The sequence below is a fragment of the Balaenoptera ricei genome, chromosome 11, assembly GCF_028023285.1.
Source record: "Balaenoptera ricei isolate mBalRic1 chromosome 11, mBalRic1.hap2, whole genome shotgun sequence".
Lineage (NCBI taxonomy): Eukaryota > Metazoa > Chordata > Mammalia > Artiodactyla > Balaenopteridae > Balaenoptera > Balaenoptera ricei.
This window is the reverse complement of record NC_082649.1, coordinates 93,444,506-93,472,421: the sequence shown is the minus strand read 5'-3', so window position 1 is coordinate 93,472,421 and position 27,916 is coordinate 93,444,506. Positions and strand designations below refer to the sequence as shown.

Sequence of the window (27,916 nt, the reverse complement as noted above, 5' to 3'; positions counted from 1 at the left end):
CCACTTCATCTCCAGGTGGTGTTTCTGGTTTGGTAGGAGATGCCACGGCTATTCCTTCACCTGCCCTCCACCTCTGAGGCAGTATCATTGATCCCACATTTCAACCAAGCATTATCACATTAGCTGATATTAAATGCATACAATGTTTGGATTTTTCACTTGTCTGTTTTTCTCCCCTCTTCCTAATTTATTTCATTCAACAGAGTTCAATAATTTTTTTTTTTTTTTTTTAAATACATGTCCCAGACTCTATCAGCAAGGGAGTTTTATTTAGAGTTAAGACAACCAGCCTGGCTGAGCGTGTCTAATGAAGCCATTAATGATTTTGCTTCAGGAGAGGTCTTAAATTGAATATTTCTAATAACTTTTGGTTTGTATCACTGCTACTATATGTCCATGCCAGTGGGGATATAAAATTGCTGCCAGTTTCTCTATTTACCGCAACATCTTTATTACTGATTAATATTTTCCCATCATGAAATGTATTTAAGTACTTAAATTGATATTCAAAAGGAGTTTTCCATTTGCTGTTTATTATTTTTTGGGTATATTTCTCCCTATTCTTTTCCTGAATTTTCTTCACTGGAGTCACTGCTTTTTAATCTAGTTATTAGCTTTCTTCTTGCTAAATCTTTCTACTACCTTGGCTTCATTTCATGGCCATGGTTTTGAGACAGCACAGAGAAACAGGAAATCCATTCTTTGGCTGCAGTCAGCATGACTATAAATGCACTGGCCAGCCAGTTTCTTAGAAAGAGAAACAATAAAATAAAAGTTCAGTACAGAACTAGGCTTTGTAGTAACTGTGTGAAAACTGACATTTACTCAACTCTCTTTTGATCTTAATTGAACACTTGTTACTTTTGCAAAAACAGGCAGTACTAGGTTTAATATCTGTCTGGAATTGTGAATTATGTGAGAACTGTCTGTTCTTCTATTTATTCTGGGGAAACATATGAGAGTCTTGAGAAGTGAAGTACTGTTCCTGGCTGCTGCGCTGTGAGGCCAAGCTTTGAAACTCACTTCTGTGTTCTCTGCATACTGGTGGGGCTATATGGGCATGATGGTGGGGAGCGGGGGGATGTTTCAGGGCAGGTCCTGAGCTTCGCAGGAATGTTTGATTAAGGGGTAACTCGATAAGATTGTGCTCATCGAGTTCTACTATCAATATCAACAAATACTGGAGGTTCCTACTGTACATGTGTGTTCTCTGACCCTAGAATAAGACAAAACCATCTACGGCCTACATTAGTCTTAGTGATAAGACACTTCCTGAGCCTAAAATGCCTTCTGAGGACCACTGGGCAGTGTCTCCACATGCTCTGATTGCAGGTGATGGCCCCTGGTTTGCATTTCTTACTGCCATAGATTCAAGCTACACCCCTGTGATTAACTATTCAACCCAGGCCTCCTCCTTGCTCCAATTTTGAGAACACTCACTGATCCCAGAATACGCCTCACGTGAATGACACAGGACCCCTTCTGCCCTGCCCACCCCAGATGCAGCTGTAACAGCAGCAGAAATTTTGTGAACAGATCAACAAAATGCTTACATTTGGAGAGGATGCACTTTCTCAAAAAGAAATAACTGCTGAAGTTGGTAAACCACACCACAGAGATGGTAATAAATTTAGCCTCTCTGAAACCAACATCAACTGAGACTACATCAAACATATATTTTTTTCACCCATTCACAGAGGGTTTTTAAATGTCTTCACACCTCTTGTTCCATATGAACATATGGACCAGCCATTTTATTCTTTTTCTCAAATCTGTCAATGTGAACAGAATCAGTAACACAAGTAAGGCATAGGATCTGTGGGAAATTTCATATTAGATGAATGCAGTTTCAGGCTTAGCTGTAACCCTTCAGCATATATATCTGCCTTTCAAATCATGTGTTTAGCTAGAACTATACTTTCTTAGAGTTAGAAAGGACTTTAAGGGACCATCTGTTCAACACCCTCATTGTACAGAGGTGTAAACTGAATCCCAGAGAGGCAAAAACAACTTTCCCAGCAGCTGGCTAATAATAAAACTAGTAAATAGTAAAGCAAGTAAAAGACTAAAACTACCTGGTTGCAGGACCTGGATAATACCTCCAGGCGTATCCATGTAGAGGCAGGCGTGCGTGTACTCACATAAGTACTGACACGCATGTACACATCTGGATCCACATCCCAGTCAACACCTCAATAATCTCTGTCAAAACCATGTTTTCTGTCTGGTTTCATCCTAATTACTGATATGACCAATACTGGGCTGCTTTTCTGCTACTAATTGGCGTGTGCATGTTTTTGGCTTGGATTCCCCCAAAAGCAGAGCCTGAGAGAAGGACCTGGAAACAGTTTATTTGGAAGATAACTGCAGGAAGTAGGAGTGAGAAGGAGAAGGTAGAAGAGGGTACTGGGGGCAACGGGGCTCCAGTCTTGCTGGGGACCTCAAAGGAACCATGTAGAATGTGCCTAGGTGTTCTCCTTCTAAATGACAGGCCCTGAGACCTTTATCTACTGATTCTCATGCCCCATTGTGTGAGGACTGCACTGAAGAAGAGAGTTAGGATCTCACATTTCCCCTTGCTTGTGACTTTAGAGAAAGGCTTCAGAAACAAAAATACAGAACAGGGACAGTCAACCCAGCTGTGGTTGAAAGCAGAAATGGGTGAGGGGATTGGGAGATTGGGATTGACATATATACACTAATATGTATAAAAGAGATAACTAATAAGAACCTGCTGTATAAAAAAATAAAAACAAAACAAACAAAAAAAAAGAAATGGGCGAGGGGGTGCTGCACCAAGAACAACTGATACACAGTTCAAAGCACAATAACCACTTTTAATACTTCATATATTTCAATCTAATTTAAACAACACAGTTGTATGTATTAGCCTCAGAGGTGGCTGGTTCACTGCCTTAACATGAAAGGGACTACAGCATGCCTTGTGTCCAGAGTACAGCTTGAAATTGGAGACTGGGTCTCTCTCTCCTTTCTGGTCAGTAGGCAGCATTTGTTCATTTGACATATGTTTATTTATTTAGTGACTGGCACTATGTACTAGGCATTTTGAAGATGCTGGGCATACAGCAGTGAACTAAAAAGATAGAAATGCCTGCCTTAACAAAGCTTCAGTCTGGTCAGGAAAGACATTTAGCATAAAGACAAAACTTATAGTTATTCATATATTGATAAGAACTCTGAAGAAAAATAAGAAGAGAGGTATAAAATGTTGGTGAAAAGAATTATTGCTATTTTATTTTATTTTATTTATTTACTGTGGTCAATAAAAGCCTTACCAATTAGGTGGCATTTGAGCACAGATCCAAAGAAGGTTAGAGGGCAACTGATGGGAACATACAGGGCAACAGCATTATTGGAAAAAGTCAGTGGAAAGATCCTAAGGTCTACTTACTTGGCACTGTGTCTAATAACAAATAAAAACTGAGTGCTTGAAACAGACTTTGCAACCTTGTGTGCTAGGAACAGCCTCTCCCCGGAAGACCACTTTGATTTGTTTCATACAGCCTTTTAATTTTTATTTTAAAATTAATTTGAGTTGGTTGGCAATGTTAAATAATTAGGAGATTTATTCATAAAAACTCAAAAAACTGGGAGACCTGGCACATAGGACCAGAGCGGTACACTGGTTGGTACTTTAATGGGACATGTTTGGTCCAGTTTTCTGCAGTCACCAGCCTTCCCTCTTGTCAGCAGGAGTCACTATCCCTTTAAGAATGTTTCATTCATTTGTTAGCTTCCTTGCTCTTCTAGGTAGTTGGGTTATGTGTTCCCTGTTACTGTGTTCATCAGTAGTCTTTTCTGTTTTTTAATTACTGTCAGAGACTGAGTCTAGCTTTGGTAAGAGAGAACATTTCCATTGTACCATAAATTACTAATCAGTTCCTTAAATAATTAGCAGACCTTTCAAGGTGCATCCCTTGCAGGAGGAACCTGTTTATATATTTGGATCTTCTATATTACTTAGGGAAAAAGATCAGGAAAAAGCATATTTGAGATTCACTAATTATGAAAAACATAATAGACATAAATTATTTTCCTTGCCAAAAACTCACCAAGAAATACATGACTAAAGAAGTATAGAAAAGGAAAAGAATGAACAGTTAAAGAAATCTGTTCAAAATTCAGAGTGTGAAGTGCTATATAAATTAATAAAATCAAGACAAATAGCAAGAAAACAAAAACATTAATTAAAGCTTGACTTTACTTACACTGAAGGAGGCACATGGTAAGGGAATATTAATGCCATGTAAACCAGTTCACAAAAAAGACTCACCAAAAAATCAATATACTGATTTCCTTCAAAAAACTCAGTGAATAAAAAAGACACAGATACACATCTTGGGTGAAAATTCCAAGTTTTTCAAAACACCACTGAGGAGATCAATGGCTTCCTTGATTTTCAACCCTTTAATTTCTGATATCTACTCAGCACAGTGAGTTAAATAAACACATTGCTTTGGTCAAACACTGAGAAATCGATTCATTATGTTATGCTTTAAAGACTATGTCTCTCCCAGGAGAAGTTAGAGCCAGACTATCTCAGTTGAGGACTTTGGGTAGGGTCAAGGGTCATGAAAAGAATGGAGAAAAGGAAATGAGGCACAGAGCCTGAGGCACTGGCTTGGGGAGGGGGCGGAGATAAAGCTCCTGACCAGATGAGGGAGAAAAGTAATAGTTCTAAAAGAAACAGCTAGATGCCAACAGGTCCATGATCAGGGAATGGCGACGATGCTGTGAACCTAACTAAGGCAAGAAGTTTGGGATTTGAAGGTAGGGCATTCTAAAGTTCGTAAGTGGATGGGGGTTTACATTTAGAAAAACGCAGGAAGAATGAAAACCAAAATTTAAAGAGTACATTTGCAACCATTTACTGGACAAAGCGACAAGACAGCCACAAGGCTGTAGAGTGTGCTGGTCAAAACTATGGAATCTGGAGTTAGTCAGCTTTGGGTTGGAACCTTATTTTCTCTACCACCTCCTGGCTTGGTGACCTTGGGTGAGTTTCTTAACTTCTTAATGCTTCAGTAATAATATTAATAATAATAGCGACGCAAGTAAAAATAAAGAGTAAATACTTCCTAGTGATCATGAGACAATGAAATAAAAGTACACGGAGGGCTTAGCACAGTGCTTGGCATGAGTAAGGGATCCATACATGTAAGCACTACCGTTACTACCTTTAATTACTCAACAATTGCACATAATCTGCCGTATCAAGCAGTCGGTCAATATAGCTATAGAACGCAGCTAATAGAGTTCTGTGTCTGTCTTGCTTAGGAGTATATTCACAGATATTAACACAGAGCTGCCTCCTTGTAAAATACTCAATAACATTATTTGAATGAATGCATGAATCAATGTCATGATGATCCAAAAGTCATTTTTTGTTTTATGTTGTAAAAACACAGATATATTCCAGGTGTCCCTCTTGGACTTGACACTCTGAATAACAAAGCAGGTGAACTAGACTCATTTCAAAAAGACCTGGAAAGACACCCACCATCCCAACCTGGAAACCAACTCTCAGTGCATGCTGGACTTAAGCAGCGTCAACACTGAGTTATGTATGTCAGCTGGCAGGCTCCTATCTTCCAGAAAACCAAGGAAGTAATAAATAGCATGTTTGAACTTTTTAAAGCCCTTGTCTAGCGGGTGACCATGAAAGTATGGTAAAAGCCTTGTGTCTATGCTTTCCGGCTCCTGCTAAGCTACAGGTGTATTGACATGAAAAAGAAAGTATCAAAAGACGGAGTGATAGCAACAAAGATATTGAAAGAGTCACCCAGATAAACTTCCATCCAATGACATCAAAGTAGGCAATACTCTAGACTATATTATCAGCTTTATTGCCCAATATCTCTGTGCAATTGAGCACTGGAATGAGCACAAATAACAACTTTCAAACTAAATAATGGCTCAAAAAATTCTAAAAGGACCAGAGAGACAGGTGAAACATCAATGTCTAGCTTTGGATACACCACCATGAAAAGAGGCACTAAAAGACTATCAGGAGAGAGTATTCAGAAGTGTCAGCAAACGCTAGTCATAGTAGCGTGCACTCTTACGATTTTATCACTGCCATCTAAAGTGAAGGCCCACTTTTGAATTAGTGTGAAATACAGTGGCATTTTTAAATCAAAAAGTTTTAAAATGACACTCTACCTGCAAGGCACAACATGAATGACTGCAGCACCAGCAGTTCCCATGGCAACCTCATCTTCAGTTTCTGAGGTCAAAGGAGTTTCAAGTCCAATAACAGGTGAATAAAATAGCTGTTTCTTTTAAGTTGTATTCAACCTTTAATCTGTGGGAGAGAAGAGACATTACAATGAGATTTGGGAATACTTCTCCTTGTGCTCTCTGCAAATTTATCTTTACTTGAGTACAAATAAAAATGACTTCTGGAAAACTACTATTGAAGAAGAGAAAGAATGTTAAATTTTGAATATGAAGCAAATAAGGCTCCTTTCCTGCTTCCTAATAATACGTGGGCAGAGACTGAAGCTGGTAGGTCCCTGTGGCTACTGAGTACAGGTAAGAACAGCTTCTGATTAGATGTGAACCAACCCTTTCCAGTCCCTTAGTTTCCAGGCCCTGTTCTTATTTATTTTCCAATTAATAATACACCCAAAATAGTGAATACAGAAGAAATTCCACTGAACAAAATAGGGCTAGCATTGGTGGACTTTAATGAGAAATTCTGAAGTCTTAGCATGGAGTTACATGTATGAAAAATTATAACTACCCCATCAATTCAAACATTTTTTTCCCCCAATGCTCCATGTTTCATCCCCAAAATGCAACAGAAATGTGCAGCTCCAGTGCCTACAGAGAAAAATCCTACTAACTATGAGGAGCTGTCTACTAGGTTCTTTTGGACAAATCCAGAGCATGAGTAAGAACAGTCATTCTTCCGTTAGCCAGGAATCTTAAAACAGGAGAACTCCTTGGTGAAGAGAGGCTGCTTGTTCTGTGTACGATGTACAAAGCAGGTAAGTGGATGGGTGAAGCAGGCGGCATTCACGGGCCCTTGGGAGGGCAAGGGCACACCCTGTCTGAAGGGGCAGGTACCCCCCCAGCTCATGCTGATGGCTAACGTGTGGGGCATAGACCTAGGGTTGCAGGAGCACTTACAACTTTTCAAAGAAAAGTTGAAAATATTATTGTATTTTGAAAATCTCTCAAGTTTTAAATGTTGGAAACCACTTCAAAAGATTCTTGTAAAACATTGAGGGAGCAAACACCACCAAATTGCCTTCAGGTGCCACAGTTTTGCAACATGACCTCGGTAAAACAGAACTCACGCTGTGCTTGGCTTGCTCTCATCCACTCATCCCTTCTCCCATCCACCCTGTGAGCCAGCCACGGATTTATGCATCTGTGGAGTGCCTTTTGCTTGCCAGACACTAGTGAGGCACCGGACCTGCCAAAATGGAGATCCCAGCTGCAGGTAGCCGTAAGAATCTCCTAGTCCAGTGGGGTCAGTTACCTGCAGTTTCATAAAACTGCAACACAACATGCCATTTTGAAGGAAGGAGGACAGTTTCTGGAGTTCATAAAGGAGATGAGCTCCTATTGGTGTTTGAAAGATGAGAAGGATGCTTCTTCCTATTCATCGTTTAACCAAATAAGGGAGAAATCCAGGAAAGCAGAAGACACACTCTGTTTACAGCTTGGGCGGTAACCAGTTGCCAGGTCCTGGTTATGCACCCCACCCCGCCTCTCTCCCAAGGTTGTTTCAAAAGAAACGTCCTGGTTAAGTAAATGAAACCTCTTTGAAAACCACACAGCACCATACGAATGCTAGATATGATTATTATTGTAGCCCTGATAGTTTTTAAGCTGATGATAACCTGGGTCTTCTCCTCTCACTGCCACTTACCAGGAAAACACTGAGCAAACACAGGTTTACATGAGAGCATGGATCAACATGGACTAACATGAGCTCCTCAATCAAGGGCTCTTAGCATTAATTGATGCCACGTGGTCACTCAGAAGCCTTTATGTTTACCATGAAGCTAAGAGAAAGTGAAGAAGCATCATTAGAGAACTCGTCTTTCTTTTGCGCCCTTAAATAGCTCAGTTTCTGATAAAGCCAGACTAGATACGTTGTGAAGACAAAAGGGACTCTTAACTTCTGATGTGCTGATGCGGCTGAAAAGTGGGCCGTGTCTCTAACTGGATATGTTCAGATACTCTTCTGACATGCATGGTGATTAGGCCATTTTAGATAAACAGGATGTGCTGATCAATGAAAACTATTAATGTCTTTAGCAAATGATCAGGGTATTAATAATTAATTTTGCGACGGAAATGTCATCTCAGACCAGGGGATTGATCTACATTGTTAAGCAGTTTCTTGAAGCAATTAAAATTAGCTTAGAAAATGTATCCAATTACACCATAAAGATTGAATTCAAGATAGGATGCTATTTACAGTGTGTGTTCTGTTAAGAGCTGTAGATTTTTAAGGACGAAGGATTTCAAGAACCCGACTGGCGTTTATTTACATCCAGGTAGGTAACGCTCACCTTCACTAATCAGAAATAATGGGGTCGTTGATGGTAATTCGTCTGATGGGCAGTCGTAACCAGAGCACAGGGTTTTCTGAAGGGAGCTGAAGATTCATGAATCTCATGTGGGACTGTGGTGCAGGATACCAAGTTTCATAATTTCAGTTTTTCTGCCAGAACCAGAAAGCAAGCTGTGGGATGAGGCTAGAGTTATGGCAGTAATAGATCTCCCCTGCAGCCTGGAGCTCTCTCTGGTTTACCCTAAGGTGGCTGTAGGAAAAGGTAGTGTACTCAGCACTAACTGTGGGACCCTGACCAAGAAATAGACTCGTAAATCCTGGGGAGGGGGCCACACAATGAAACAGGACTGGGTTGCTTTCTCTGGCTGAGCCAGAAGGATATGAATAATTGAGAATCCCACAGTTTATCTGTACACATTGCTCCACACAGCAAAACTCCTCCAGCCTCCAACACTTCAAACAGTTCTTATATAGCAAGAGTCATGCTAAAGTACTCAGTCTAAAGTGTGTAAGACAAATCATGATGCAGTTCTTCCATAAACATCTTGGTTTCCAAGAATCTACATGCAGGCAGGGTCTCATCATATAATGACTGCTTTTAGCACTTTGCTAAATTAAAATTCTGCTGGTATCCAAATGCTCTAATTCAGCTCAACAAATAAGCAGGTGTGCTTACTGGGGGCAGGGACAGTGCTAGGGGGTGGAGGGGCAGAGGTGATGGACGTGAGAGCCCTGTCCTCAAGGAGCTCACTGTCTACTTGGTGAGAAAGGCGATTAAACCAGGCATTATATTTCAGTGGGATTCACATAATAAGTCTATTAAGGACAAGGTGCTAAGGATGCTAAAGGAACATCATCTAACTGAGCCAGGGGGTGGGGTAGGGCAGGGGCTTCAAGAATACTCTCCAAAGGGGCTAACAGTTTGAACTGTGTCTTAAAGGATAAATAAGAGGGAGGAAGGAAATTCTAAGCCAAGAGACAAGGGCAACTGACAGGCATGAGAATTTAGAGAATCTTCAAGTTACTGCAACACAAGAAAACGGAAGAAGCACAATGGGCGGACTCACAGGTGTGCTCTAATCTTGGCCCTACATTCTCCAGCTGTGTGGCTCATCTGTAAAATAACAATACCCATCATCCAGGCTTACTGTAAGGATTAGTGAGAGGGTATGGAAGGCACCAAGGTCAGGGCCTTGACACTTAGTAGCCACCCTTGCTAAACATAGTACAGCACTGCCTAAGCCAGCTACCTGATCCCCAAACAGCCTTGAATGTATATTAAAGAGTTTGGACCTGAATCTGAAGACTAGGAGAGGGTGGAAATGACTTTAAGCAGGGGGAAGTTCTGAATAAACTTGGTTTCCCTGTATGGGGACCTGCTTTAAATGCAATCCCCAGAAGCAGAGAATATCTATGTTCCCCGTTGCTTGTCTCCTCTGCTCAACAGGTGAGCTCTAATTACTAAGTCTACTGCCAATATTCAACACAGTTTTTCAAAACCTCATGGCAGTAAGACAGAGTGGGAAAACACTGGATTTGCAATTAAGTGAATTGAGTTCTTTCTTCCTGGTTTTGCCACCAGTTATCAATGTTGGGGAAGCCACAACCTTTGTAAACATATTTGCTTATCTATAGTTTGGGACTCACGCCATGAGCCCTATCTTTCTCACACGTGTGTTGTAAGATTTAACTGACCTATGTTTTGAAAGTGAATATCAATTATTCTTATTGTGTAGATTCTAATTCAAATCCCCTCCGAGATTTTAAACTTTACAAAGGTAGTAATATTTGTTTTTTCATAGGTATTTAAGAGGCTCATGGAGAATTACATGGCACAGAGCAGGCAGTCAATAAATAGTATGTAAATCAAAGAATAAATTTAACGTCTTTCATGGATCTACAATGTACTTTTACATTCCCTTCTTATTTAACCTTCATCACAACCCTGGAGGTCAGCTATCACTAATCCTCTTTAAAATTATGATCTTGGAAATTAGACTATGAATGGAACTTGTTCAAGGTCAAACATCTAGAAATCATCAGAGCCAGTATTCAAATCTAGGTCTTCATACTTCAAGTGCTGTGCTCTTTTCTACCACAGCAACAGAAATGTAAATAAAGCAATGTGTCTTTAAAGGGGTGCCATAAAGTTCTGGTGGTAACCCTTCTAACTCTGCTTTTCATGTTGCCCCCTTCTGCAGAATAGAAGCCAGATACCAGGGAGCAGAGGTACAGAATCTGCATAATATTCATAATGCAAAGTAGAGCATGGGTTTCAGAGCTGAGACCTTGTCAGAAGACTGCATTTCACTAGTGTGAATTCAGAACTCCCTGTGAGAGCACAGCTGGGAATGCTTCTTTCCCTCTAAACGTAAGAACAACAGGAACATTTGTTTTCTTCCTAATTATTATTTAGGATGCAGCCATTCTTAAGGCAAGAATTTTAAAAAGGATCATCCACAGCTCCCAGTGTATAGTTGAGCATTTTCTAACTCTACAATTAACTAATAAGCGGTGAAGTCAATCATAATGGCGAGGAAGCAGTGAGCAGAACTGAAAGCAGGAGACACATCCAGCTTCCTCAGGAAGCAACCTGTCAATCATTTCAAGGGAAAGTGGCATATAGTCAAATCTTAATATTCAGTCAGTCAACAAATATTTATTGAGTGCTCATTATTCAAATGGTAATATGCAGAATGCAAAGAGTCAATGTCAAGGCCTCTGCCCACAAAAGGATGACAACTCAGCTGGGTAGAAAAGATTACTGACTATATAACTTAGTTTATATGCCAACTTAGGGGTACAAAATAATCTATACTTTCTATCCTTATGGTATCTGGTCTACAGGTTCTTCTTGGATAATGAAAATTCATATCAATCAAATTAGCTTAATAGATTTTCTCCTTGTACCAGCTTTTTACTCTTATCTTCTACAAGAAACATATTTCCATGTCTATTTCCTTGAGGTCTTCCCTACTTCAGTGGAGATTGAAATAAGTAGTCTGCCAGGAATGTGAAAAAAATGTGTGTTGCTTGGTTTCTCTTCGGATTGCTTGTCCCAAGCATCTGAAAGTATTAAGAGGACGGTGTAAAGAAGATATAAAAGGGACTGGATAATACATTTGGAAAACTGCACTTATTAACCAACAGGTAGGCACGCATGAGATGGAATTCCTTATGTAGATGGTACCCAGCTACTCAGTGGCTGATTGGGACTCTATTTCCATCATAAGATCACATTTCAGAGGACTTTGAGGACAGAGGGTCAGCTAAATGGGAACAATTATCCCCATAAAACAATTATCCCCAAAAAAGCCTTTTAAAAGTCTTTCTAGGCAAAATGGTGTCTGCCACTTGTGGCAATTCTAACCAGAAATATGATGATTACATTAAGACACACTCTGGCATAAAAGCCAACTAGCCAACATCTTATCAACTCAGTCACTGAAGGATATCTTTTAGACATTCTGAGACCCAAAAGAATTCTACAAACTATTTATGAAAAATCCCATATTAAAGTTTCTTAGAACATATATGCACTACCACTTTCTCAACAGATTTTCTCCTTATAAAATCTTATTCTCCTTTGATGTTAGACCTTTACACTTTGCTACTCAGGAAACCATCTTAAAAACAAGAACTGAAGTCACTGCAATAATCAAAGTGTGTTATTTCAAAAGATCACTGGATTGAGATTCAGAACAACTGGGTTCCTAGCTCAGTGCTGTTATTTACTTGCTGGGCAAGTTTCTTTACCAATAAAAGCGGTCTGGATCAGACTGTTTCTAAAAATCGTTTAAGTCCTGTTGCATCATTACATCAGAAACACGGTGTGTATTCAAAAGATTTAATTCAATAAATGAACGGTGGTCACTCTGCCTTTGTCATCACCAATTAGACATCTCACAATTTCTCAGATGACATCATCTTCTCAAGCGTCAAAGTTGTCTGACATACACTGCTTTTAAGTTCTATGTATGGTGCTGTTACTGCAATGTAATCCCAGGCCACAAATACATATTCACCATTCATAGTCTCCACCAGGTAATCACTTACTGAACTACTTTCTAAAGCTGTATTTAATTTTTACTTTTGTTAAAGTAATACATAAACATAGCTTAAATACCTACTCCTACTCCCCTCAGAGAACTGCTTCCCAAGGAAAATAGGTTGCCTTTCTGATATGTACCGCAATCTTCACAAAAAAAAATGCTTATACTACTATATCTTGATTTGGGGGTCTTATGTATTATTAGTTTCTTTTATGGATGACAATAATTCAGCTTTCTCATATAATCACTCCCAATGACAGACACACATACACAACACACACACAAACGTCTGGTTCCACTGTTGTCCAAATTTAGTTACATCATTTAATTTGGTTAATAATTTTTCAACTGAGTCCCAGAGTAAACTGCTTATGCTTCCTTTCTGTAATAGTTGGGTTTTTTAAGACTTAATAATTTCCTCTTTATTTGCTTAGGTTTCTAAGTATATATTACAGATTCATTCTAAACATTCTATCATATCTAATGCTTCCATTATGTTCAAACACACCTTGTAGCCCATCAGCTTTAATAAATACTTATTTAGGACATGTAGATACTGAACACTTTTACATTTCAGTTGAAAAACAAACAGATGGTTCGTGTTCTAGCATCTTTTAGATGAAAACAGAAAAGCCTTGCATTCAAAGATATAATTAAATACATTATGCAATTATTCATATATGAAACTTACATATTTGTGAGTTTCCAATACAACATATGTAATTAAAAAGCAACATAAAAGGATATGTGATTAAACTATTAAACAACGTTGGAGGCAATGTAATGGTAGAATGTAATATGAAATAACAGATGATAAATAATAGATATCCCTTACGAAGCACTTATTATATAGTAGTCCCTTATTAAGTATTAACACATATAATCTTTAAAACAACCCTTTAAGTAGACAACAATATCATTTGAAAGGTTAAGTACGTTATCTTTAGTTAGAGCTGAGAAGTAGTGGAGATAGGACATAAACTCTGAATATTTTCCCCAGAAGTTTACTGAAGTATATTTTACATACACTGATAGGCATTCTTTATAGTGTAAAGTTTAATGAGATTTCAAAACTTTATGTAGTCATATCACTACTATACCACCAAGATGTAGAATATTTCCATCACCCTAGAAAGCAACCCTAAAAGTTTAACTTCAGAGTATAGATGTTTATCCATTCTCCTGAAATTCTCCCAAATAGTTATAACACAGGCTTATTAACTGTAGTACGTATAAGATACATGTTTTTTTCTTCCTCTTATTTAGACTGCTTCTCTGATACTTCATCTTCCCTTTAGAATATCATTCCCATATTAGTACACTCTCAGTACAACAGAAATGAGAACAAAAGTAGATCATAGCAGAAGACAGGAAAAGACACGGTACCTCCATGGCCCCTTCCCAGGAAAAGCAATGCTAATTGAGCATGACACCTTCTCCCACTTAGCCCAAGGGCAGTCTCAGAATCTTTTCCAGGTAGCATTTCAAGCAGGCACAACAAAATCAATACGGCTTGTAAGTAACATAAAAACTTCTTTGCCTTCCCTATGGTGGTTGAAAACATCCGCTTTAGAATCACACAAGCCAGCTTTAAATCCCAGCTCTACCATTTAGTTGTTGGCCTTGGGCAAGTCATTTAACCTAGGTTAGCCTTACTTTTCTCTTCAGCAAAGTGACAGTGATGATTCAGGGCTGTTGAAAGGAATATAAGAGAAAATCTCTTTAGTTGGATTCTGCTAAAAAAGTTGAGCATGGCTTTGAGAAGGTAAACTTGTCGGGAAAAGAAGATGGACAGTCAGTGGAAGCACCTGGCTTCAGGAGACGCATGGATGCAGGAAGCTCGCTGTGACAAAGGGGAAAAACCCATGACCCACTGCATTCCCACCTGAGCATCAGAGCAGAGTGCGTGGAGGAACCTGGGGATATTGCAGGGGGCGGAAATGACATTTCCCAGAGACACCAGTCTTAGTCTTGCTTTCTGGGTAATGGGAAGTAAACTTTGCAAACTTTCTTAAGGCTGCTACCAACAGAGCAGGAAAGAAGCGTTCTTAGCAATCATCTCACGTTTGTTTTCCTTCTGCCCACTGGTGTGCTGCAGGGTGCCAATTCTGCTAAACTCCCAAATAAATCACTGGTAATGAAGCATGTTGCACATACAGACAGCAACAGGCATTTTTTAATCACCTAAACCAAAGAAGAGCTAAAGGTAAGCACAAAACACTCTAATACCTAATATATTAGCTCTCAGATTTAAAGTGGAAAGAACCGTGTGACTTTCAGAGCTTTTACTTGGATGCACTTAGTGGGGAAGTAAAGCTACCAGTATATTCATCACTATGCACAGCTTGCTGATTGCTTGGACAGCCAAATCAGACAGGTGGTAGCCTAAAACAGAGTCTGTATCTACTTAATCAGAAGTAGAAATAAGACTGCAAACATAAATGTACAAATTATGACAGGCTATAAAAATAAACAAGCTAAAATCATTTATCCTCTGTACTTCACTCACAAATTATTAACTAAATTTCTACTAATTGACATGCCACATGATACAGAAATGAATAAGACACACATAGTCTGCCCTCATGGAGCTTATTTTATTCTACTGGCGGTGTAAATAACACAGTGCTCTAGGGGGGCTCATAACAGTGGACAACCAGGAAAGCGTGTCAGTAAGAATCAAGAGTGTATATGACCTTTGGAAACAGACCTGTGTTCAAATCTTGGTTTTCTATATCCAATGCCTGAAATGTTTTGGAAAAGTTATTTGGATGCTCCAATTTTTTGTCTATAAGATGGAGACTGCCATCTACTTCAGAAGTGCATAGGGAAGTATGTGAGCTAATGCATGGAAAATGGTTAGCACTCTAAGACAGTCTTAACATCGACTTTGTCTTACCTAGGGGAAGCTTAGAAGTCTAAGTGGAGTGTGGGACATGAAACTACCCTACTCTTTAGTGAAGTGGTAAAACAGGATTTATATTCATAGCCTGCCATCTCATGAAATGGTAAATTGTACATTCTAGATCCTGTGCTATTATTTATAGAAATAAATATACTGGAACATTCATCTAAATAAAATTTGATGAATAAACACAGTATGTTAGGCACTTGATGTCATAGTAGACAAAGTCCTGTCATCATGGAGTTTGCATTCTGGTGCACTTTCCAGTTTATTTGCCCATGGAACTCATTTTCTTGAAGAATAAGCTAAATTCCTATAGGCACACCTCAGCATCATTCTTATTTGGTCTAGGACTGCAGGCAGATGATAGGACGTTTCCAGATCATTTGACAAACTCTTTTGAATTTTTGTTTGGTATCGAAGTTTTCCAGAAATCCACTGCATATTATACAAAACTATTTAAGCAAGTGCTCGCCTCCATTTTCTTGTTTTATTTTATTTTTTTTGCACCCTGATCTGTATCTCAGGCATGAAAGCTGATAGAGAGAGAAAACGACAAGCTTTTTTCTTGAGTACATACTACGTCTGTTGCTATCCAAAGATTTTACATGAACTATGTAATCCTCACAGTAACTTGAGGAGGTAGGTGTATCATTATTCCCATTTGTCAAAGAAGAAAGTGAGGCTTGGAGAGGCAAGTGAGTCAGTTACTTCTTTGGTATTCCTTCCACTGCTTTCTCCTAGACCTGTAAGTTGCTAACTTCTTCTCAGCCTATTGTATCAGGGCCGATAGCGGTGATATTCCAAAAGAAAAATAGAGGAGACAGCTGGTAAACCTCTGTGCGAAGGGTGCCTTTCTCTGCACTGGTGGGGATATTTCATCATCAGATACAAACTAATGAGACTGAATTATTGCAAATGGATCCAGAATCATTAGCATGCCAAGGCACACTTTCCCCTCTTATAAGAACAGCAGAAATTGCAAATGTGACAGTTTAAAAAAAGGTTTTTATAGCCCTATCAATGCATGGTTATTCATCGGTTAGTTTAATAGCCAAAATAGGTAGAAAGTGATCAATGTGCTCTTTGTTTAATCAGGCTGACTTAGGCCAAATTGAGCAAACATTAGTTGGTTCTCAGGGAACGAGATTTCAGGCCCAGCCGGTCACATATAGAGCAGATGTCCCTGTAGTTCTGGGTGTGAGATGAGCACATGCCGCCAATCTACTTTAACCATTCTACTTATGTTCTTAATTAAAATGTGACAGAGTGATCATTTCCAGTTATAAAGTGGCTTTTATCTGAGAATCTCCAAAGGACAGTGTATTAAGTCTACACTGTTTGGGATGAGGGTTAGGTTCCAGTATTATAATTTTTAGGCAGGGAAACTGAGGTATAAAAGAGTATAGTGAGTATACAATACTTAGTAAATTAAGAATAAATACATGCGTCTTTGTCTAAAGCTAAGACTCGGGGGGAAGAGAATAATTTGACATGAGGAAACTTAGCCAACTCCCTCTTAACCAAGTGATCAAGGCTGACATCACCAGTGCCAATTCATATTGGCCTCAAGCCCCCTCTGCCATGGAACACTGAGGGGGACACAGTATTCGTGTGTGGTCTCCTTGCAAACAACGCCTAAGCTCAGTGTGATCATGAGAAAACATCAGACAGTTGAGTAAGGTGCTACAACATAACTGACCAGCGGTCTTCAAAAGTGTCAAGATCACCAAAGGAAAGACTAAGGAATTGTCATGAATTAAAGGACAGTACAAAGAAATGAATATTGCAAACAAGGTGGGATTCTGGATTAGATCTTGGAAGAGAAAGAGGACATTAGTAGAAAAACTGGTGAACTTTAAATAAGGCTTGCTGTTTCATTAACTGAATGACACCAACGTCACTTTCCTGCTTTTGATCACTATATTTTGGCCATGTAAGATGTTAACACTAGGAAAACCAGCATGAAAAGGAACTCTGTAGCCCTTTTTGTAATTTTCTTATAATTATTTCAAAATAAAGCTAATACTGCATCAATTATTTCCTAGCCTGAGAGTAAAATTTTGAAAAAAAAAAATCCATTTTTGGTTTTTATAACAGTGGATCTATCCTCCTTGAAAGATATGTGCACACATAATGCCAGTTTAGACGTTATATTTAGGTACGCCACATCATTTCTAGAGAAAGTTCAATGATCATGAAAGTGTGCTCACAGGAGACACATTGGTCAGAGGAAATATTATGTAGGAAAAAAAAAAAATGTCTGGATGCCCAGGTTGCAATCCATATTGACAATACTGACTTTCTTCCAATTTAATTGAAATTAGACTGCTGAATAGACATGTTAAGGTATGAAAAAAAAAGTTTACTCTGCTTTTCTTAATGAAGAAAAAATAAAGCCAAAATTCTTTACTTCTTGTATGTTGAAAACACAACACCCAGGTTTTCCCTAAACTTTTAATTTAGCATCACTGTGAGCTCTTTGCAATGACATGTCAGATCTATGTAAAGAGAGAAAAGTATGAAGATGGGAAACTCGTAATACTATATCATATTTTTTCAGGACATCACACTTCCTCCCTAAATTAGCAGTCTAGGTCTGCTGTTGGTAAAATAAAATGTAGCAATTCTATTTACCTATGGAAACTAAGACATAGTTGAATTATCTCTGCAAACATTTTGAGAATATAATTCTAATTAGTGATAACTTCAACTTTGAGGCTATTTCAGAGATGTGGCAAACAACAAAAGAATGATCTAAATAGTTGTAGTTACTGAGGAAAACTCAATTCCATGACCTATGTTAAAGTGTATTCCTACACACAGTTCAAGTTTTTATATTATTGCCTCCCAGCCCTTCACTTACTACACCTCAGCTGCAAGTTTCAGGAAAGTATTTTCAAGTGTAGGAAGAAACTTGATGAAATATGTCCTCCTGGTGCCTAAGTTTATATAACTGTAAATACATGTAAGTTCTCATCTGACCCTCGCTAGCGTCACATTTCAGGCTCAGACTGTACCTCAAGTTACCCTAGAGAAGCTCTGCTAGAGGAAAACCAAAAACTACTTGGGAACCAGTTATCTTGAAGGATGAGAAAGAATAACCTGCATAAATACAATGAAATAGCCTTCCAAGTGTCTAGCTGAGTGCAGGAAGGCAGGTTTTTCCTAATCAAAAATGAATATTTTTGTATGTACTTTAACTGTGTTCCTAGCCCACAGTAAGACCTCAAGTGGGGCGGTAGCAATGGTAGTGGAAAGGCATCAGGTTGTAATGACAGACTTGTGTTACTTCAAAGCTCTGGCACCAATTCCTCCCAAGAGATGCTACTTTCTCCTGAGTTCACACAATTGAGGAATGAGTCTGGGAGCCACGGTGAGCATGCTCAGAGAAACCAGGAAAATAATCAGAGAAGAAATACATTGCTTCTCTTTTGTTGATATTAATAGGGACCCCCAGGAAGCCCCTCTTTGATCCAAATCCCCAAAACCTTAACCCATGGCTTCGACCCACTACTTTTTAACACCTGGTCCTCCATCACAACCACAGAACTCCACACACCCTTCAGTTTGGACATTAGAAGTTGCATTTCTGAGCAATCTTAACTAGCCAGAATAAAATATAGAAACTGTATATAAGTCATATACATTATATATACATACCTATGTGTGTATATATATCTGATTGTGAATATATATTATGATTGTGACATACATACTATATATATATACACACATATGTATACAAACACACACACATGTGTGTGTGTGTGTGTGTATGTGTGTGTGTGTGTGTATATATATATATATATATATATATATATATATATATATATATATATATATACACACACACATACATACACACACAGGATATCTCAGGGTCCAGTTGTCAACACAGAATAATTTGTTGTATACAAGAAAAGAGTTTTTTAAAAAAAAAAACCTTCACATCTTTGTAAGTGCTTCACTGTGTTAAGTGGACATATTTCACACATTGTTATTCAGTAAACACAACATTATGCTACATTCCAGTTGAGAATAACTTCCAGAAATACCTCATGCATTTGTAAATGAACAGTGCAGGTGAACAAGGACAGGCAGGGTCTGCAATTATTCCTGTGTATATTTATATGCCCACCAGTTCTGTTGTCTTAAAACAGACTTAAGGGAAAGCTCTTCTAGGTTAATTGCTGTTGCTAAGGAAAAGGCCCAGGTTTGCCTTCACAGTTAATCATTTCCTTCAGGTGCAACAATCAGGCTGGCCTCTTGGGGTCAACTTTTGTCTAAAGACAAATGTGTAGTCAAGTCTCCTTTCATTTTTCTAAAAATACTTATTATTCACTCTTTAAAATTTTTCAATATCCCCAAATAAAGAGAGTTTAATATTTCTAATAGCAACCAGATAATTTCAGGAAAAAATATTCCCTGCCTCTTGGTTTCTTAACCTAACATAGGAGGCTGGGCAGCATGTTACCTGTCTGAAGGAAGAATGTGAGTAATGGGTCATCAATGGCAGATTCCCTGGGAAAGCTATAGGTCAGCTTAAGAAAAGTCCAATATCTGAGCAGCCCAGATCCCTCTGGTCCATTCTCCACATTTCAGCCACAGCTATGTTACCAGAGTGTAAATACGATAGAGCCACATTCTCCAACCTTCCACTTACCTTCAATACCTTTACAGAACCAGGAAAGACCTGCTTAATTCAACCTCCCACCCATCTCTGCAGCAGACATCTGTCTTAGAGCTATACTGCATGACAGCTGGATAGGTCTGGCAATCTTGCCTCCTTATCTCTGTTCCTGCTTCTTCCCCACTTCTCTGTAGCTAGCTTGAAATTTATACGTAGATGAACTTCCTCTGAAAGTCTTCTCTGACCTCTTAATTATGATTTTACTTCTCATATGTGCTTTGACAACATTCAGAATTTCTATTAGAGCAGTTATCATATAGTATTATAACTTTTGTCTTTATCCTCCTTTGTTATTATAAATGCCCAGAAAGGAGAAACAAAGTCTGTCTCATTCATCCATGTACTGAGAAAGTAAGCCCAAAGTAAATATATCTTGAATCAACTTAAACTGTAACACATTTAATTACTTAGGAGAAGGCAGAGTAAGTCCAATAGCTCAAATTGCCAGCAGGGAGTAATGCAATTTGAACCTAAAAAAAGAATAATCAGAAAATTACGCAGAACTAGTTAAGAAGGTTAGAACTTTACCCCGGCTACTTTTGTGGACAAGAGTTTGTGAGTTGGCTTGGGAATTTAACAAGATTTCAATAAAGATATGCCTATGATAATCTATATAGATAGTTAAATTATAAGTTTGGAAACTTGCTTCTAAATCACAGATTCTCAAATATGTTTAAGAGTTAATATGATAAAAATAATTCCAAGTTTCCATCTGTTTGAGAGAAGTGAGTTAACCAAAGTAGATGGATCACTTTATTCCAAGACTTCTCATAGACTTCAATAAGATGACATGGAATTTATATAAAAGAAGAAAGAGGCATTCCAGGTGGCGTTGCCTGGAGTTAGTTGACCAGAAGTTCCTTTTCATCTGTGAACATATCATGGGACAAAAGTTCCTCAGAACTCACTTTGGGATATGTCTGTCATCTACAGCAAGGACTGGCAATCTAAGGGCTGCTCCCAGCTCAACACCTGTTTTTGTAAACAAATTTTTATTGGAACACAGCCAGGCCTGTTCATAAATGTATTGGCAGCCATATCTATGGCTGCTTTTGTAATATGATGGCAGGGATGGATAGTTGTGACAACAATCATTTTGCCTGGAATTAAAAAAAAAATACTTGCTACCTAGTCATTTACAGAAAATGCTTGCTGATCCCCAATTTATAGTAATATTTTGTTCTTTCTTAAACTTCACTATAAAAGTCTCCTCTGGGTATAATTAGGTTTACCACAATCAGCTGGACCCACTGCTCCTGTTTTATACAAAACTGTTGTACAAATGCAGGCTGAAATGATCCATGAAACTGGAGAGCATCACATTTTCCCTAAACACTGAGCTGACCAGCAGTATTTCCTAAATTGAAAGGTGAACTAAGCAAAATGTCTTTGGATTTTCTGCTTCAAATTCTAATTAGAAACTGTTTAATACATATTCTTAAATTAGCATATTAAAGCTTACAGATATAGACACATTTACCATAAAGAAGTCTGAAACAGATACCCTAAAATATTTTATGGGTAGATAAGTTATTAAAACACTGACATACTGGAAATTTTACTAACGACAACTAAACTTTTATTTGATAATTTGAAGAAATCACGCTGGTATCCTAAAGTACCTAAAATACTTAATTATAAAAATTTGTTTTGGTCACACAAGACTAGAGCTGAACAACATTTGTGATCTAGACTTTATCTAAATGAAATATCAATTCACGTACAGTACATGGAATAGATGATTTGATTTTTTTATTCCAGTTTGGTAGTTAAAGAAAATACACAGCTTTAATTCCTAGTAGTAATGAGAATTCTTGTTTCTTCAATTGTTAATCCATACATTTAAAGTGAGTCAAATATTGGGTTGGTTCAGGACACATTCAACATTATTTTGTGAGTTGCTAGAATCAACCTGTTTCGTCATTAGTTTGAAAGAAAAGAGTAAAATGGAAAGAAATAATTCAGTTAACAGTAACTTCTGGTGATAGACATTCGCAGAAATACAAGTTTTCTCTATTTCTATAATTCAGAATAAGTCTGAAATTCAGTTTCTCATTTGCGTTTCTCCTCATCTTTCAGCCTCCATCTCCCCAAAATATTTGACAGATACTGCCACTGGGTTTTGGCTCTGCTCTCTTTCTCCCTGTGCGTTAAAAACCATCACATTTGAAAACTGATTCCCTTGGAGAAACTGTTAAATGCCTTTTGGCTCATTTTAGAAGCCAAAGTTGGTATTTTTTTTTCCTTGTGGCAAGAACACTTAACATATACGGGGGGTTTGATAGTTATTATAAGGCAGCCCTTTGACTAGAGTTTCAAAATAAAGAACTTTGGTTTCCATGTTTCTGTTCTTGGGATAGATGGCCAAATTGATTGTACATAACACATAAATTCAACTAAATGTGCTGTGAAAAAGAAGAAAAGCAAACCCACACAACATACATACAGAGATAGAATACTGTAAACAGCACATGCCCCAGAATGAGGGTTAGTTGGGACATACAACGCAATTCACTATTCCCATGGGAGATTTTAGTTCTCAATTATCTCTCATATTGTGAGCATTCCATCGGGGTGAGTATGATTCTTCCATCTATAGATGCAAAAGCTTTATAAAGTATGGTTCCTAAACACAAGCCAACTGCTTCAGCTGGTGTTCAACCATTAACTTGGTCACTACCCCAAAACTAGAAGAAAAACGCTCTGTATAGAATCATTGTGAGATGACACACTGGTTTCCAACAGGGCGCCATAATTTTCCAGGTTGAAGCATACATCCTTGGGAGGTCAAATGATTCTCAAGAACACTGGGTCAGTGAATGGCAGAGACAAGATTGGAACTCTGGTCTCCAGACTCCCACTCCCTGCTCCTCTAGTGCCTTACAGTAATTTCCGTTCCTCATAAGACCGTCTCCAGTCAAATTCCCACTGACTTTGCCAATCACATTTCCCAGCCTCCCTGGCATACAACTGTGCTTCAATCAGATTGGGTTTTCCATGCATGAGCTTGCTGCATATTATACTGTTTCTATACTTTGCTTTGACTGTTTCCTCCATCCCTCCACCTTTTAAAATAAAATCTCCTCAACTGTCACCCTCCAAACAGATAAGTTATCCAAATTTCCACAGGTCAAAGTTATCACTTATGCTTTGAATAATAAAGCACCTTTTCTGTATCATTACTGTACTCCTTATTAAATCCCAACTTGCATTATAATTGCATGTTAACTCCTTTATTAGGATGGAAACTCACTGAGGTTAGGTGGAGTCCAGAATTTGATAAGATTCTGCATCCCTCACAACAGGCTCAGAACCCTGTCTTACACGCCATAGGTACTGAACCTATGCTTACTAATTTACAAGGGCAGACAAATGTATCTCACCCCTAGCAAAAAAAAACCCTGACATCTTCATTTTCCAGAATTTATTCTTAAACTATCTTTAAAAGTCAAAACAACTGGAATTGTTCTATAAAGCACTCTGAAATTCTCCCTGAACATCAGCATTCCTAAAATACTATTATTCTAAGTGGTTTCTACAAAAGCACTTGAATAAGTTTGCTTTCTGTTTTATGTTGGTAAAAGTTCCATGAGTTTTAATCCATTGGGGCTTAGATACATGAATCCACTTAAGTGGGGCTTGGTGCTCTTTACTCTGGCCTTACTTAAGATTCGATTCACCTTATGTATCTTTTCCTTCCTCACTTTACATATTGAGAAAATCATTCTCCTTCACTGAATGGACAGTGAAGACAGACACTTTTGTCTTCTTAGTCAGAAGGGAAGGGTATCTTGTTTTGTCCTGAATCAAGTAACAAGAAATTCTGAGGATCTATTTTAGTCCATTTTCGTTTCCTCTCTGACGCTTTACTGTTTCTCTAAATAAAACAAACACGATATTTAGGTTGCAAATGTGGGGTTCTATTAATAACTAAAGAAAATAAATTTAAAAAGCTGTTGTAAGCCAGTGATTCCAGCTAAACTTGGTTATTCACGATACTTGTACAAAATCCTCTAAGAGAAACTTAGAGATATAAATAAAGACTTATAAAAGAGCTGATGATCAACATGTATCTGTACATCTCCACTAGGGAAGATATTTTTTTCCTTTCCTGCATTATTTCCTGCATTATTCAAAACCCTCACATTCCTCACAAACTCATGTTCATGTTCCATGGCATGCCTCCTGATATTACTAATGAAGAGAATGGCTAGTTCTTTTTCTTTTTAAATGTTTCTGTGATCATTTCAAAGTAATATTAGTGATTTAGGTACTTTTTTACCACTTTTGTCCTAACATAAGTTAGGTATCAGTTTGTATATTTTTGGCCATTGTAAATCGTCCTTATCCATTACCATCCTTGTGTAATAAGGGAGAAGACTGTGTGGTGTGTGTGTGTATATGTAAGCCTACACACACTCAAGCACATACACACTTACACATGCATACAGTCGAACACTTTCCTTCTCCTACCATCCACACACATTTTGGATTTTCCAGTTGAAGTCTTTCTCTACTAAAAATGTTGCATCAGATGTCAAAAAACACACCATTTCTTGATTAACACAGATCTCAATTAAGAGATACCTTTCTCTGCTTCTTAAGGAATCAACACAAAACCTTACAACATGCTCCAACAACCACTGGAGTAAAGATGAAACTCACAGATTTTGCTTGTTCTACACCTAGCACTCTCATTTTACAGTTGCTTTTTTTTTTTTTTTTGTCTTCTCTAGATGTCCTTAATCTGCAGGTCCCTATTAAAAATTAATTTTTATCTTGTGGATTTGTGGACCTTTGGGCAGTATCACGAGAAACCTGATTATTAATAAGTTATCTTTACATGAGAAGAATTGCAACGGTCCAGCCACCGCAGGGGGTCTTCCAGGTCCCAACGGAGAGGGTTAAGGGACTGAATAGCACCGCGAGTATGGGGTCAGGAGGACCAAGACAACTGATGGTTGCAAGGCACTTTATTTAGAATCTACTGAATCTTATATAGACAGAAGAGGAACTCATTATTAGACAATGAACCCATGGAACTGCTTATCGTCTCAGTTCAGTCACCACCATGGACGTCAGCCAAGTTTACAACGACCATCCTTGAACATTATCTTCCCTTAACCAGGCTCACACACAGCCCCCAGCCATAAGGAACAACCAGGACTCTCAGTTCCCTGAGGTCTCCTGGCTTGAGATAGCTTTGCTAATCTCTTTTACATTCCTCAGGCCTGGGACAAAGAGTGCATTCCAAGGTAAGGGCTTTGCTTTTTGTGAGAGACATACTGTCTCCTCCAGGAGTTACCTCCGGCTAAGACTGCATGCCTCCCACAAAGAATGAAATCCCACTTTGTTTCACTGCCCTCTAGATGTAAGACATCTCCAAGGAAAGTCCACAGCCCTTGGCTCCCACACCCACTCTGGTGACTTCTATTACTCCCTTGGGCATACGACTCTTGGTTTCTCTAATTCAGTCTCTCTGGAATTCTAGGTCCCAAATTTCTAAATGCTTACTGAATAATTCCCTTTGAATCATCTCATTCCAATTCACTAAAAATCATCTCATAAACAACTTGTGCTTTCTTCCCCATGAGCCAGCTCTTTCAAGAAACACCTATTGCAGTTTAAATCTATACATTCTTTGAATTTTGAAGACATGGGGTTATTGGTGATATCTCCCAATGTTTTCCTCCCCATTCCCTACACCTCTATTTCCTACATCCAATCAGTGACTAAGTCCTTCCACTTGCATGGCTTAAATTTATCTTATATGCTGTGGTGAAGATTAATCAATATTACATGGAAGCTATTAAGTAATCAACAAAAAGTTAACTTCTATTATCATTAGACCTAACACTTAAATTTCTCTGCTTTCACATCTGTGCAGTTTAACACCTTTCCTGCTTTGGACTACATGTCTACATCTTAACAATCCTTGAGGAATCTGTTCAAATTCAGTTTCTTCCATTTACGTTGGAGGCCAGGATACTACATGGCCATATCTCCTTCTTCTAGTCTCCTGGAGCATTTGTTATTTCTACTATTCATTCAATCAAGTATTGCTTCGTGACACCATCTGTATTTAACTGAACATTCTTCATCCCTTACATTGGTATTTTGTTCACACTGTACTCATTTTCTTTCCCCAATTATATTGTGAGCTTCGTGAGGACAAGGGATGGTCTATATTGTCATATTTTGTGTATCCCACCAAAATGTCTAGCAAAGTATATTTTTAAAGCTGCTTAAAATATTTTGTTGATTTCTTGATGACTGATAATATTCTCTTCAGCTGCTTTTGGTGGGATTGACCTTGTATAAAAATATGCTTGGATGGTCACAGTGCGCTTACCACTGCACGAGAATAATCTTTCTTCCCAACTTTTCCAATGAGGACTAAGGCTTTGAGAAGTATGTTCCCATCATTTACCAAATACACTGAACTTCCACTCCATGAATACTTCTAAAAAAGGGGACCCTGGGGCAATCATGAATCCAGGCATGTAGCGTCTCAGAGTCGGATTTAATCTGACTTATTAGGATTATAATATCAAATTTATGATTCATGAATCTGACTTGTAAAAAAAAAAAGTATAACTTCTGTATCAAGAACATATTTTGAATTTATAATTCAGTGCCTTAGCTATAAGGGTTCTCTTATGCGTCCTCAGAGGAAAAACAGGGCAGATATATCAGAAATATGCAAGGCTGGATACTCAGCAGAGAGGGGCCTGTCCCTTCCTTAGCTCCATACCAAGCCAGCTCTTCACTGAAACAGAAAAACACAAGTCCACGGTGCAGACAACAATGAGATATTTCTTTCTTACTGTTTGTAGGTCAACAACACTTAAGATAAAACCACTGTGTAAATGCTCCACAATATAGGAAAAGGATGTATTGACTAATGGAGAGAACACCATTCTGTTTCTTAGCACCATTCTGTTTCTTAAAGCAATCTCAGACCGCGAGTGAACACAGTAGAGGATTTCTCATAGTCTGCCCTGTGAACTCTCTACATACGTAACTTCATACAGAGGTAGTTGCAATTTAACCAACAGAACTGTCTTACGTGGGCTCCCTATTAACCCTTCTGTAGCCAAATCGATGAAGCTCTGAAGTCAACCAGTGCCAAGCGGCCCCTAACATCTCCACATAGTCAAGACCAGAGTTAAGCCCTTATTCACTGTTCTCCCCTCTCGGGCCCCAAATCCCAGGGCTCCCACTAAATGGAACCCAATACTAAGAAGGAAACACTTAACTACACATGGACTGCCTCCCTTATTATTTGTTTATCAAATGGTTCTCGGCTGGGTTCTATTTTAAAAGGTTGCTTCTGAATCTGAGTACTTTAAGTGAACAGCTCTGTCTTTGCCAGATGACTTTTTCCAGCAGCAGGTTAGGTGCGTAGCTCTTTACTACAGCTGCAATAGGATCGGGGTTCTAGCCCTTGCAGGTCAAAATACATTCTGCCTTATTTTTCAAATTAATGGTAGCCAGCGAACCATATATTTTGTATAACTGACAAAAAAACAGGCTTCCCAGATCAATTGAGACTAATATAAATTATATGGATTTATTGTGGCACGCCCTACAACATGTCCACATGTATAATCTGGCTGTGACCTTCCATAAAATTAGCCTGTGTTAATACTGATGATTTCCATTCCAGCTCTCCTAATGCACATTCACTGTAGTGATAAAAGAATGAGTGG

At 38.4% G+C, this 27,916-nt stretch overlaps 1 protein-coding gene across 4 annotated transcripts in view; it reads right to left on the bottom strand.

Moving 5' to 3' along the window:
• CNTN4 (contactin 4) overlaps positions 1-27,916 on the bottom strand; it is a 957,860-nt gene that overhangs the window by 475,223 nt on the left and 454,721 nt on the right. For all 4 annotated transcript variants that reach the window (XM_059937717.1, XM_059937718.1, XM_059937716.1 and 1 more), the window contains one exon: positions 6,184-6,325. In XM_059937717.1, the coding sequence (XP_059793700.1) occupies positions 6,184-6,238 (55 nt within the window). In that variant the 5' untranslated portion in view covers positions 6,239-6,325. The remainder of the gene's footprint in view (positions 1-6,183; positions 6,326-27,916) is intronic.